Source organism: Siphateles boraxobius, unplaced genomic scaffold, assembly GCF_051911475.1.
Source record: "Siphateles boraxobius isolate OS27281-9 unplaced genomic scaffold, OSU_SipBor_1 158, whole genome shotgun sequence".
NCBI lineage: Eukaryota > Metazoa > Chordata > Actinopteri > Cypriniformes > Leuciscidae > Siphateles > Siphateles boraxobius.
The window spans coordinates 62501-77877 of record NW_027508764.1 but is presented as its reverse complement, the minus strand read 5'-3'; the positions used below and the strand labels follow the sequence as shown (position 1 = coordinate 77877).

Here is a 15377-nt window from a genome sequence, read left to right as displayed (position 1 = left end):
AAACTTCTCAAAATATCGTAACCCTCATCTTTCCCTCGCGGGTCCAAATGAACCGAAGCCCTAAAATTATACTTCATTTTGTTTTTGTCCAAAAAACTTATTTTATTTCATTTTGATCATATTTTTTATAAATTTTAATGCAAATCCTTTTCTTTTTTTTATTTACCTTTAAGTTACTACATTTGATAAATAACTAATAAATAAATAGTAATTTAAGCACATTCCTCAACTTAAATTCAAAATAACTTTTCAGCTACACAACAAAATAACTTAATTCGGCTCAAAATATCTTACATCGGGTGTCTTTGCTGACCTCTTGTAGAATTTTTTTTTTTTTAGAACATGATATTTCATAACTCTAGAAATGCCTTATATCTCTATATGGAGCAAACGAGCTGTTCCGCTGGGTCCTAAAGTCAGTTTACTTCAGTGTGCATTCAGATACACATGTAGACATTATAAAATCATTTTTTGGTAAAGTTTCAGCATTTTTAGGTTTTTCTATATTCTGAAGCATTCCTCACATTCCATTCATTCCTAAGGGGGTCACATTGACCAGCGACGGTAGGGTTTTTTCTTTTTTAAATTTCAACCACAAAACTCCTCGAATCCATTACTTTTTTTTTTGTGTGTGTATTCATAATTCAAGTGCGACCTGGACCCCTTTTCTAACTCAGTATTTTTGTCTTGTTTCCAGTCCAAATATCTAAAAATTCTTAAAATCAAGATGCATTTACTAAATTAGTAAAATGCTATAAGATAGTAAGTCTTGTTTTATGGGGGGAAAAAATAAAAACAAGCAAAATTATCTGCCTATGGTCTCAGAAAAATAATCTTAATTCAAACAGAAACAAGATTCTTCACCCATTGGCAGATTTTATTAAGCAAAAACTCAAGACATATGGCATTTTACTACTTTAGTAAATGCATCTTGATTTAAGATTTTTTTGATATTTAGACTGGAAACAAGACAAAAATACTGAAAATAAGTATTTTTAACTACAAGTAAAAAAACTATAAAAAAAGAAAAGCATTTTGTCCAGCGTGAACACTCAATTTTTTTTAAAAAAATTACCCGAGGGAAGAATGAGGGTTTAGTCTGAGTGGACGTAAACTCACTTGGAGAAGGTCAGACGACTGCGTTTGGGAGAGAAGGCCAGATCAGCTTTCTCTTTCATACTGATGCTGATGCTTTGAGACACAAACTTCTTCTGAACGTCCTTCTTCGTCGACGCTGCTTCCCTCGAGTCCAGCTGGAGGGTTTTAGAGGAGGTGGAAGTGACCAAACCATGATTGGTTTGAGGTTCAGGGGTCGAATGGCCGTCTGGATGATCATTGGAGTGCAGAAATCCCTGCTGGTGGTCCTCCGCCTCCATCTGATGGTGATGCTGAGTTTCTAAGTCTACAGGGTTTTCCTTCTGCATGCTGATGATGACCAGCACTGACTCCTTCTTCTCTGAGCGGGTCGGCGAACTCTTAACCGGACTGCCATCCTCATCAGCGATGTAGAAGTGAGGTTTGAAGGACGCCGGGCTGGTTTGGTTCTCCTCCATCGGCTCGGGTTTGGAAACTTGATCCAACTCTCTCTCTTTCTCAGTGTTATTTTCTCCCATTTGAAGGGTCGAAACCTCCTCAAAGCTTTCCTGACCTTCCATGGAGGCCTGAGGAGACGAAGGAAGATGTTTGGAGAGAGGGATTTGAGCGGAGGAGTCCGGTTCTGAACCGGATCGGACTTTGAGAAGCTCTAAACTGAACGTCGCTTGTTCGAGTTCCCGTTGCCTCCTGCTTTCCCGTTTGGATCGGCTCTTTAGCGTGCTGTCGTCGACCGTTCGAGGAGGTTCGGCGGATTGCTTTTCCTCGAGCTTCTCTGACAGCTCTACGCTTGAGTTTTGAGGGGCGTGTAAACTTTTAGTCACAGTGTTTAGATGCTCTTCGCCATCGATGGTTTTCTCTACGCATCGTTGATCTCTCAGAATGCGGCACCTTGTGGAAAAAAAACTAGATGTTTAAGATATTTCAGACACAACGTCAACTAGGGATGCAAGGATATGAAAATTTTGGCCGATACCGATAATGCTTTATATTTGAAAGCCGATAACCGATATATTGGCCGATGAATCTAAATCCAAATTTTTATATATTTTTTAAGAGCCTGATTACTAAAACAAAAGTCCCATCATTAAAAATCCATGTCCCAAACACAATTATAATATTCTTATAATTTTATGCAGCCGATATGACAGACTTGTGCTGCACATGTTGCACTGAACTGTCAATCATATTTCAAGCAATTCAAAACCATCATGTTGAACAGTGCGCATCTGAAGTGTCTCAGCTGAAGTATATAATACATTATTTATCGGCTTTAATATATCAGCCAAATCTTCTTATCAGGCCGATAACAACAGCTAGCATTGAAAATTAACATATTTCGGCCGATACCGATATGGTGGCCGATATATCGAACATCTCTAATGTCAACTATTATGTTTATTTTTGCTTCGGCAACAAAAAGAGTTCCAATAGAAGCCAGATCAGTGAACAAACGGAACCTCACCGATCCAATCAAATTAGAGAATACAAAGGCACAGCCAATCAGAACACATCTGATGTTTAAAAAGAGTTAAGAGGGATTTTGGACCAATGAGATTTCACTGTGGGCGGAGCCAACCTGAGCAACATGTCATAACTAGAGATTAAGCTACAGACAAAACATCTTCTTGTATTATATATAATAAGTGCCTCTTCACCTCATCCTATACCTATGATATATATATATATATATATATATATATATATATATATATATATATATATATATATATATATAAACCTAAGCTCAAGGTCATGGGTTCGACTGCCAAGGAAATCATGATAACAAATCTTCACCTTGATTGCAATGCAAGTGGCTTTGGATAAAAACATCTGTCAAATGCACAAACACACAAATGTAAGTGTAGTTACCGCTGTCGAGCCTGGCGCCCCCTGCAGGCGGCCTGAAGCGTGACGGCGGCCTTGTGTCTCAGTGTGTGTGTGTGTCTGAGTGTGTGTGTCCTCCAGACGGCCTGTATGAGGCCTGCCGCTCTCTCTCGCGCACGCGTGTGAAGGACTCGTCTCCAGCGTCTCTGGATGAGCAGAACCGCTCTCTTCTGCAGCCGGTACTGCCGTCTCTGTCTGAAGCCTCTCCAGAACGCCTGAACACACACCGCTGCCCTGTGCTGGAGCTCCGGCTCACACACACACTCGTCCGCGCGAGTCAAACACACACGCCACCAGCGCTGCGGGAGAGAGAGGAACCAGAGAATGATTATTAGGGGTGGAACGGATCGCAGTTGATCGTGATCTGTACGGACCAGTTGCCCCGCGGTTCGGCACGCATGTGATCGGCAGATTAAAGCTACACTGTGGGATTTTTACCCCCATCTAGCGGTGAAAAGGTATATGACCATCCAGTGAATATTAGTTTCTGTTCCTCTCAATTCCGATTTCGTTTTAACTCCTACGGTGGCCAATGTAGTCCAAGATTGGAATGCAGCATTACAACTGCATTATCACATTAGGCTACGTTAATTGTGTATAAAGTAAAATAAATGAAAAATAACTAAAATTTAAAGTGCCTACATATAACTTATAGCCTTCAAATTATAGCGCCATTAAAATATTAATCACATGTTATCCGTCATAGAACACGGATTTATGTTACAAGATAAACAATACTTTTCATCATTGACGCGAGGAAACCTATCCTAGATGTCGTTCTAGCGTTATGCACAGCACACCATGATATAATTAGCCAAGCAACTTCCAATATACACAAACAGGCTTAATTAACGTTACCTGTCGAGAAGAAAGCAGGCAACGTCGGCATCCTTTTTAAAATCGTTGCTCGTCATGAGCTCTTTCCATCTTGGAAAGGCCACTCCAATATTTACTTTTGTCTTGTTGATTTGCCTGTTGCGTTGCCGTCTTAATTTTCTTTTTCGCTTCCTTGGCGACTCTGATACGTATCCTCGAGAATAAGAGTGATCCTCCATCAGCAACAGACTTTCAAAAAGGCTTTCAGGTTTTTATATATCAGTCTCAAGCAATCCCCCTCTTGAGATTCGACACGGTGCCATCGAGTGTTAAAACGCGAAAGGCGAAGCTTGAATTAACGGGTATGTCCCTCTTTGGCTAATGTACTTTCAAGATGGAGGGGCAACATGGCGACCGACATTAGAACCCCCCACCCGTATGTATTTTCAATGGCATATTATACACTCACGAGACGAGAATACTTTATTACTTGAACGAAGTAAATATACATTAATGAGCACATATATTTTTGAAAGAACTAAGTGTTTTTAGCTAAGAATAAACTAAAAAAGTTACACAGTGTAGCTTTAAGAATAGAATAGAATAGAATTTAATACATTTTTATTGTCCGCCGGGGTGGAAATTTTTCTTTGGCTCACCAAACATACAAGACAGATAAACATAATTACAGACAACGTCTCAAACATAGTAAAGGAAATTTAGTAAAAAGATACCATGTAAAATATCATAATGAAAATTAATATACTTAAATATGTTAACTGCAAAATGTAACCATCACAGAGTGAAAATTTATAATTTGGACGTGTTTTGTCAAAAACAAAATTTGAAATACTTTGCCTTAACTAAAATTAAACAATAAAACACAACTTCAACATTTATTAAGTTAAAAAAGAGATTGTATCCCACTAGCAGCGAGATATATTGATGTCCGTCACAAAAAGAGGGAGGAATCGGCTAATCAGTAATGCGCTCACACACACACACGCACACACACACGCTCACACACACACACATACATTCTAAATTGCTCATAGAATTCTGACATGTTGATTAATTGTTCTACTTTTTATTTTATTATTTATTTATTTATTTTATGTATGTATATGTATGATGATTGGAAATGCTTTGGCAATGGCAACACATTTAAATAATCCTCATGATTTGAATTGAATTGAAGAGCGAGAGAGAGAGAGGGAGGGAGAGAGACAGAGAGAGAGAGAGAGAGAGAGAGAGAGAGAGAGAGAGAGAGAGAGAGAGAGAGAGAGAGGGAGGGAGAGAGAGTGAGTGAGAGAGAGAGAGTGAGTGAGAGAGAGAGAGAGGGAGAGGGAGAGAGTGAGTGAGAGAGAGAGAGAGGGAGAGGGAGAGAGTGAGTGAGAGAGAGAGAGTGAGTGAGAGAGAGAGAGAGGGAGGGAGGGAGAGAGAGTGAGTGAGAGAGAGAGAGTGAGTGAGAGAGAGAGAGAGAGAGAGAGAGAGAGAGGGAGGGAGAGAGAGTGAGTGAGTGAGAGAGAGAGTGAGTGAGTGAGAGAGAGAGAGAGAGAGAGAGGGAGGGAGGGAGGGAGAGAGAGTGAGTGAGAGAGAGAGAGAGGGAGGGAGGGAGGGAGGGAGGGAGAGAGAGTGAGTGAGAGAGAGAGAGAGAGAGTGAGTGAGAGAGAGAGAGAGAGAGAGAGAGAGGGAGGGAGGGAGGGAGAGAGAGAGAGAGAGAGAGAGAGGGAGGGAGGGAGGGAGAGAGAGTGAGTGAGAGAGAGAGAGAGTGAGTGAGAGAGAGAGAGAGAGAGAGAGAGAGAGAGAGAGAGAGAGAGAGAGAGAGAGAGAGAGAGAGAGAGAGAGAGAGAGAGACATGTGTTTCTTGAACGGACACATACACACAAAATTATGTCTAAATCCCCGTCTCCACGAGTATTGTCTCGGTTCTGTCATAAGTAAACTGTTGAGAAAGAAAGAAAACCGGATGTTTGTCAGTTTCCCGCTCCGTGTAGTCGGTCTTAAAGTGACGGCAGCCTAATATTCCTGCTGTTGTCCTTCTCATTAATGTCCATCTCAAAATACAGCTTTAGCAAAGATGAAACTATATTTAATTTCTACAGTGAACAAATAGTGTTATTTTAAATTTAGGCTTAATTATTAATTTCTGTACATGAATACTACTGTTGTTATTTAGTATTCATCTCTGCTTGTAATTTGTGTATTTGTTCTTATTTTATTACTGACTGTTCACTTGTTTTTAATAATGTGTGAACATTTTATCAGATGTATATATTTTTTAAATAATTTACACATATTTAAAAAATATTTATTTTATATTTCATACATTTTAAAAATGTAATTTAAAAAAAATAATTTTTGCACGCATTTACAAAAATATTTTTTAATTATTTATTTTTAAAATGTGTATAATCTAAATTATTGCATACATTTTTTAAAGAAATATTTATTTTTTTAAATAGTTTATGCATGTAATGTATTTAATAATATTTTTTAAAAGTATGTTTTACATTTCATACTCTAAAAAAAGTTAATTTTTTTCTAAATATATATTTTTTAAATAATGTATAAATATATGTAAAGAAATTCATATTTAAATAATTTATATATTTTAAAATGTACATATTTTAAAAATAATATTTATGTTAAATATATATATATATGTACATTTTTAAATGATTAATTTAAATAATTATTATAAAACCGTTTATATTTGTACAAATTATTTAAATATAGAATCTGTTATCTGAGAAACTTGTTATTATTCCGTGTAGAAAAGTCCAATTCTTTTTCTTTTTCTTTCATTTTAAATATTATGTGATAGAAACTGACAACATGAACTGCCGCACACATGCATCTTATCAAAGCTCTGAGCTTTCGTGTAACGTCTTGTTTGTCGAGCGCCACATGTTAGTGCAAATATCGCGCTGGGATCTTGAAAGTCTATCTGACTCTTTGTTTTGAAGAACACAACGTTCTGCACACACTGAAAACTAGATCTGGCAACACAATTAAACAACTACAGATGACTCGAGAAAAACCTTCACAGATCTTCCCTTCGTGCTCGACTAAAGCAAACAAACCAGGCAGAAAATATCAGAGAAATATGCCTTAGAAACACTTCATACGCCCAGAAAATATCAGAAACATGATTAACTTTCAGAAATCCATTTATCGGTTATTCCTCAAAAGCGCTCACTGTATCAAACCGTGTAAACATGACTTTATTATGACGGATATAAACCTGTCTGTGAAATTTCATAAAATCAGCCGATACATTTCGAAATGACTGTCTTATATTTCATACATTTTAAAAATGTTTCTATTTTTTAAATAATTTACATATTTAATAATTAAATGTTGAATTTAAATAATTAAAACATAATTTTAAAGAATGTGTATATATCTATATTTTATATAACAATTGTATATGTAGTAACCCATTTAAAATATATATAAATATATATTTAAATTAATTTAAATATATTTTTTAAAAACGTCTTTTTTTAACTAGTTTACATATATATATATATATAGTTATATTAACAATAATTTTAATTACATTTAATAATAAATCATAATTTCACAACGGTTCATATGCTCATTGTCTCCTAATTATGACCAGAAATGGATCAATGTAGGAGAATAGTTATTATGCGCAAACAGCGGGAAACTCTGTACACTCGTGCAGTGTGTGCATGTCAAGAAAACAATCATGATTTGAAGCTTGTGACATAAACACACACATCAACCCGATCACATGTTTAGCGTTCACGTAAACACTACATCCAGATTCATCAATCGTAATGAATTCAGTCCGATTGAAAAATAAAAGTTGTGCATGTAAACGTAGCGACTGAGGCATGTTCTCTCATGGATTATATGACATATTTGTATAATAGATGAACCTGAATGAGGCGTGCGGCTCGTCTCTGCCGGCTGAAGTGTGTTCTCTCCTGCTTCGTCCTGAAGCGTCTCTGCAAACACACGATCCTCCTCAACACCTCCTGATGAAGCTCGTCCTGAAGCTTCTGACGCAGATGCTCTCGCAGAAACACCTGCAGGAACACACACACACACACACTCGCTCAGATCAGAGTCGTGACCCACGTGACAAAACGTTTTTTTGTGGGCGGAGCTTAAGTGGAGGCAGAGCGACTCCTCTGGCCGCTTAGCTAACGCTAGTTAAGTTTTGTTTTTAACAATGAAATTCAATTTTATCTTAATATTTAAGGTCCCGTACACACTCACTCACTGATGGAGGATCTGACGGGATTAGCGTTGAGTGGCCGCACATCTACACTGATAGAGAGACCGGGCGTAAAGAGATATAAATCTTCAGATGCTTATATCAGGGTTCGTACAGACACTGTAAAATTAAATTCCTGGACTTTCAAAGACTTTTCAAGCACAACTGTTTTGGTTTTCGAGGACTACAGTCAGAGATCTCACTTATCAAAACAATATCTATATTATTTTTCAAATTCAAAAAAAAGGTAAATAGATAAACAAAAATAAAACAAAGTGCAGCACATGCAATGACTGTGGAAACTTCAACCATTGAAACGATACTATGACAGAGATATCACTTTTTCTCTCATGAATATATGATTGACCTGAAAAATGAAAGATGTATCATATACTTGGATATTTATATGAGCAATATCAAACTCAATTGAAATTGCTCAATATCAGACGAGCTGCGGCATTTAGTTTTGTGTGAAAAGATTGTTTTATCGATAAAATTAAACACTAATTTCACATATATTGTCTTTCAATAATTCAAGCGCTTTCCAAGTACCTTTTCATAAACACGTCTGTTTTCATGGGTTTTCCAGGACTTACATTTCTTAAAAAGTCAAATTCAAATACTTTAAGCCTTTTACGCACCTCGTACGAACCCTAATGTAATATACCTATATTGAATGGTCACGGACTTGTGTGGTACGATCCGCAGTTCTGCTTTTCAGAGTCTTTTTTGAACTTTATCTATTTGATTATTCTTTCTTCAAAAAGTCTAGTCGAAATCAATCACAAGAATGTATAGAATCACAGATGATTTACAAATAATCACAATAGTTTAGAAAACATAATGTGATGACATTTCTAATTAAAGCCTGTACTCTGTCGATTCTGGCACACAACAAAACAACGAGATGATATTTGAAGCTCTCATGTAGTTGAATCTGTGCTAGTTTGTATTGGCCGCCTCCAGTGTTCCTCCAGCTAACGCCTTGACATAATCGGGCAGTAATCGTGACGTAAGCGGGCCGTAATCGTGACTTAATCGGGTCGTAATCAGGCCGTAACCGGGGCGTAACCGTGACGAAATCGGGTCGTAATCGGGCCGTAATCGTGACGTAATCGGGCCGTAACCGGGGCGTAACCGGAGCGTAATCGAGCCGTAATCGGGACATAATCGGGTCGTAATCAGGCCGTAATCGTGACTTAATCGTGACTTAATCGTGACGTAATCGGGCCGTAATCGTGACGTAATGGGGCCGTAATCGGGCCGTAATCGTGACGTAATCGGGACGTAATCGTGACGTAATGGGGCCGTAATCGTGACGTAATGGGGTCGTAATCGGGTCGTAATCGGGACGTAATCGGGACGTAATCGGGACGTAATCGGGACGTAATCGTGACGTAATGGGGTCGTAATCGGGTCGTAATCGGGACGTAATCGGGACGTAATCGGGACGTAATCGGGACGTAATCGGGCCGTAATCGTGACGTAATGGGGCCGTAATCGGGCCGTAATCGTGACGTAATCGGGACGTAATCGTGACGTAATGGGGCCGTAATCATGACGTAATGGGGACGTAATCGGGTCGTAATCGGGACGTAATCGGGACGTAATCGGGACGTAATCGGGCCATAATCGTGACGTAATGGGGTCGTAATGGGGTCGTAATCGGGACGTAATCGGGTCGTAATCGGGACGTAATCGGGACGTAATCGGGACGTAATCGTGACGTAATCGGGACGTAATCGTGACGTAATGGGGTCGTAATCGGGTCGTAATCGGGACGTAATCGGGCCGTAATCGTGACGTAATCGGGACGTAATCGGGACGTAATCGTGACGTAATCGTGACGTAATGGGGTCGTAATCGGGTCGTAATCGGGACGTAATCGGGACGTAATGGGGTCGTAATCGGGTCGTAATCGGGACGTAATCGGGACGTAATCGGGACGTAATCGGGACGTAATCGGGACGTAATCGGGTCGTAGTCGTGACGTAGTCGGGTCGTAGTCGGGCCGTAATCGGGACGTAATCGGGACGTAATCAGGACGTAATCAGGACGTAGTCGGGCCGTAATCGTGACGTAATGGGGTCGTAATCGGGCCCGTAATCGTGACGTAATGGGGTCGTAATCGGGCCCGTAATCGTGACGTAATCGTTGCGTCGGCACATAAAGGGTCTGTAGGGATGTGTGTTTCTTACCATGTTTCTGCCCACTTGATACCCGTCGGGCTCGAGCTCTGCGCTCTGCAGGAACTGTCTGATGGCCGACTGAGTGCCGTGAAATCCAGCGGGTAAAAGCACGTGGAAATGATGAGCAAAATCCTGAAGAGACACACAACCAGCTCCGTGAAGCCATTCACACGTAACACTCAGAAATATTACAGATTCAACTGCACTAACAAAAGCTGTTCTGTAGAGCTGTTTTACAGCTGAATCATTGTTTCTGAATTGACAAACTGTGCAACATCAATACTGTTTTTGGACTGAATTGAATCAAATGGACCTGAATTGAATTTATTTCATAATTGATGAAATCTGCTACATTGAGCTGAATTGAATTTCTTTCATTATTGATGAACCTTGCAACACTGACTGTTCTTGAACTGAACTAAATTAAAATTGAAATTAATTAAATTTTTTTCATAATCAACTTTGCAACATTGACTGTTATTGAACTGAATCAACATTGAACTGAATTGAATTTGTTTCATAATTAATGAAATCTGCAACATCGACTGTTATTGAACTGAATTGAATTTCTTTAATAAATTATGAACTTTTGCAACACTGACTCTTGTTTTTGAACTAAATTGAATTGGTTTCATAATTGATGAACTTTGCAACATTGATTGTTCTTGAACTGAACTGCAAAACATTAAACTGAATTTAATTTGTTTCATAATTGAACTTTGCAACATTGACTGTTATTGAACTGAATCAACATTGAACTTAAATTTGTTCCAACATTAACACTGTTATTGGACTGAATTAAATCACCATTGAATTGAACTGAGCGGATCTAAATTACTGTTTTCTTTTTAATTAAATTAATTTCATAATTGCTGAATTTTGCTGACTTGACGTGTGTGTTGAATAGAGTTTTCTCACCTGAAAGCTGTACTTGACGCTGTATCCAGACTGCCGAATCCTCACGGTCTCCAGCATCCCAGTGTATCTCAGCTGTCTCAACACCAGCGCGTCGTTGAAACGCAGAGGAAGCTACGAAACAACAACGCTAATCAAACCGTGCATCTAAATCTATTGATGCAGTGAAAGAAATAAGACACATAATCTACCTTTTCTGCATTAGACCGGATGCATTTCACGAAGTACGGCTCAGACTGTCCCAGCGTCTCCATCAGCTTGTTCAGAGAAACCTGCATCACGAACACAAGACAGTTTCAGTTCTGACACAATACAGATGAGTAAAGAGGTGTCACACCAAGAACGATAACTATAACGCTAACTATATTTGCGTTCACACCAAGAACGATAACTATAACGCTAACTATATTTGCGTTCACACCAAGAGTGATAACTATAACGATAACTATATTTGCTTTCACACCAAGGGCGATAACTATAAAGATAACTATATTTGCGTTCACACCAAGGGCGATAACTATAACAATAACTATATTTGTGTTCACACCAAGAGTGATAACTATAACGATAACTATATTTGCGTTCACACCAAGGGCGATAACTATAACGATAACTATATTTGTGTTCACACCAAGAGTGATAACTATAACGATAACTATATTTGCGTTCACACCAAGAGCGATAACTATAACGATAACTATATTTGCTTTCACACCAAGGGCGATAACTATAAAGATAACTATATTTGCGTTCACACCAAGGGCGATAACTATAACGATAACTATATTTGTGTTCACACCAAGAGTGATAACTATAACGATAACTATATTTGCGTTCACACCAAGAGCGATAACTATAACGATAACTATATTTGCGTTCACACCAAGAGCGATCACTATAACGATGACTATATTTGCGTTCACAGCAAGAGCGATAACTATAACGATGACTATATTTGCGTTCACACCAAGAGCAATAACTATAACGATGACTATATTTGCGTTCACACCAAGAGCGATAACTATAACGATAACTATATTTGCGCTCACACCAAGAGTGATAACTATAAAGATAACTATACTTGCGTTCACACCAAGAGCGATAACTATAACGATAACTATATTTGCCTTCACACCAAGAGTGATAACTATAACGATAACTATATTTGCGTTCACACCAAGAGTGATAACTATAACGATAACTATATTTGCGTTCACACCAAGAGTAATAACTATAACGATAACTATATTTGCGTTCACACCAAGAGTGATAACTATAACGATAACTATATTTGATTTCACACCAAGAGCGATAACTATAACGATAACTATATTTGCGTTCACACCAAGTGATAACTATAAAGATAACTATAACGACAACTATATTTGTGTTCCAACCAAGAGCGATAACTATATTTGCGTTCCCACCAAGAGCGATAACTATAACGATAACTATATTTGCGTTCCCACCAAGAGCGATAACTATAACGATAACTATATTTGCGTTCACACCAAGAGTGATAACTATAACGATAACTATATTTGCGTTCACACCAAGAGTGATAACTATAACGATAACTATATTTGCGTTCACGCCAAGAGCGATAACTATAACGATAACTATATTTGCGTTCACACCAAGTGATAACTATAAAGATAACTATATTTGCGTTCACGCCAAGAGCGATAACTATAACGATAACTATATTTGCGTTCACACCAAGTGATAACTATAAAGATAACTATAACGACAACTATATTTGTGTTCCAACCAAGAGCGATAACTATATTTGCGTTCCCACCAAGAGCGATAACTATAACGATAACTATATTTGCGTTCCCACCAAGAGCGATAACTATAACGATAACTATATTTGCGTTCACACCAAGAGTGATAACTATAACGATAACTATATTTGCGTTCACACCAAGAGTGATAACTATAACGATAACTATATTTGCGTTCACGCCAAGAGCGATAACTATAACGATAACTATATTTGCGTTCACACCAAGTGATAACTATAAAGATAACTATATTTGCGTTCACACCAAGTGATAACTATAAAGATAACTATATTTGCGTTCACACCAAGTGATAACTATAAAGATAACTATAACGACAACTATATTTGTGTTCAAACCAAGAACGATAACTATAACGATAACTATATTTGCGTTCCCACCAAGAGCGATAACTATAACGATAACTATATTTGCGTTCCCACCAAGAGCGATAACTATAATGATAACTGTATTTGCATATTATTTCAATATATTGTGCAGCCCTAATCTTTATCATTATCTTTATAGTTATCGCCCTTGGTGTGAACTATCCCTTTAAGTGTCCCGCCCAGGGACAGCAGATGCAAATTAGCTTTCAGCTAACTCTAGTGCAATTACTTTTAATTTTGCATTGTCCCTGTAAAAATAAACAATAAAGTAAAGTAAAGTGTTAAAGGATTCGGATGCTCACGTTGAACTGAGCGCTGATGCTGGGCGGCTTCTTCTTCTTGTGCAGGTGCAGAAGTGATTTGGTTATGCGGTCGTGAAGCGTCAGACAGCTCAAGTACTTCAGCGATTTCACGTCCAGCAGGTGCTGAACACACAACAAAACCTCTGTCAAGTCAAATACGGTCAACAACACAATGTAAGTTACATAGGACAACTGGCTTTAAAGATTATGCCCCTTTTCACAAGATGTCATATAATGTCCCCAGAATGTGTCTGTGAAATTTCAGCTCACAGATCATTTATTACAGCTTGTCAAATTTACCCCTTTTTGGGTATGAGCAAAAACACGACATTTTTGTGTCTCTTTAAATTTGTTTCATAACTGATGAACTTTGAAACATTGACACTTTTATTGAACTGAATTGAATCAACATTGAAATTAATTGAATTTGTTTCATAATTGATGAATTTTGAAACATTGACACTTTTATTGAACTGAATTGAATCAACATTGAAATTAATTGAATTTGTTCCATAATTGATGAACTTTGAAACATTGACACTTTTATTGAACTGAATTGAATCAACATTGAAATTAATTGAATTTGTTTCATAATTGATGAATTTTGAAACATTGACACTTTTATTGAACTGAATTGAATCAACATTGAAATTAATTGAATTTGTTTCATAATTTATGAATTTTGAAACATTGACACTGTTATTGAACTGAATTTAATCAACATTGAAATTAATTGAATTTGTTTCTAATTGATTAACTTTGCAACATTGACACTTATTGAACATAATTGAATCAACATTGAAATTAATTGAATTTGTTTCATAATTGATTAACTTTGCAACATTGACACTTTTATTGACTGAATTGAATCAACATTTAAATTAATTGAATTTGTTTAATAATTAATGAACTTTGCAACATTGATACTTATTGAACATAATTGAATCAACATTTAAATTAATTGAATTTGTTTCATAATTGATTAACTTTGCAACATTGACACTTATTGAACTGAATTGAATCAACACTGAAATTAATTGAATTTGTTTCATAATTGATGAACTTTGCTTTATTACTGGGTTTCACTTTTCACGTTTTCTGTGTTGGTTGAAGCACTTAAACACAGAAAAATAAGATTTTTATGATATGTCCCCTTTAAATAACTCTGAATCAACATGCACAAATGCTACATCTTTCTAAATGTCATAATCATCTGTTAACAAACAAGTATTCATTACTTCAATGAGCTCATTGTTTCTGCATTAAATTATTACATTGTTTAAATTAATACCTTTTTCACTAACTGTGATTTTGTATATGTACATTTCTGAAATACATAACTTAAACAGTTTCCTCTGATAACAGATCGCTCTAAATTATAATGTGGACTCATGCATTTTCTGTAAAGCTGCTTTGAAAGGATGTGTATTCTGTAAAGCGCTGTACAAATAAACGTGAGTTGGATTAAAGCGCGAGTGGGGCGTTTACCTTCGGGAGGCTGGCTTCGTCTTGTAGTTCTTGTTTCGCCTTCAGGAAAGAGAGAAAGTGTGAGTCCGAGTGGATATGATCAGAGGAACTGAAGCTGTCGTTACTCACATCAGGATTCCCTGCGCTCGCTCCAGAAGCTTGTTGTTCACAGAGTTCACGAAGATCCCCTCCTCGTCGTGAGAGGAGAACGAGGACCTCGAGCCTCGAACGCCACAGTCCCTGAGACAGCAAGCACGCACACACACACACACACACACACACAC

General features: G+C 37.5%; 1 protein-coding gene and 1 long non-coding RNA gene across 2 annotated transcripts in view; one reads left to right on the top strand and one right to left on the bottom strand.

Annotated features, from left to right (window-relative positions):
- The window catches only part of myo9ab (myosin IXAb), a 108277-nt gene that overhangs the window by 31114 nt on the left and 61786 nt on the right, over nucleotides 1-15377 (bottom strand). The window contains 10 exon segments of the mRNA XM_077230968.1: nucleotides 1120-1983; nucleotides 2965-3278; nucleotides 7707-7856; nucleotides 10246-10368; nucleotides 11155-11265; nucleotides 11343-11423; nucleotides 13627-13749; nucleotides 15115-15125; nucleotides 15128-15153; nucleotides 15223-15333. Coding sequence (XP_077087083.1) covers nucleotides 1120-1983; nucleotides 2965-3278; nucleotides 7707-7856; nucleotides 10246-10368; nucleotides 11155-11265; nucleotides 11343-11423; nucleotides 13627-13749; nucleotides 15115-15125; nucleotides 15128-15153; nucleotides 15223-15333 — 1914 coding nt within the window.
- The window catches only part of LOC143738891 (uncharacterized), a 254784-nt gene that overhangs the window by 236452 nt on the left and 2955 nt on the right, over nucleotides 1-15377 (top strand). The window contains exon 2 of the long non-coding RNA XR_013204064.1: nucleotides 13672-13800. This is a non-coding gene — a long non-coding RNA (uncharacterized LOC143738891). The remainder of the gene's footprint in view (nucleotides 1-13671; nucleotides 13801-15377) is intronic.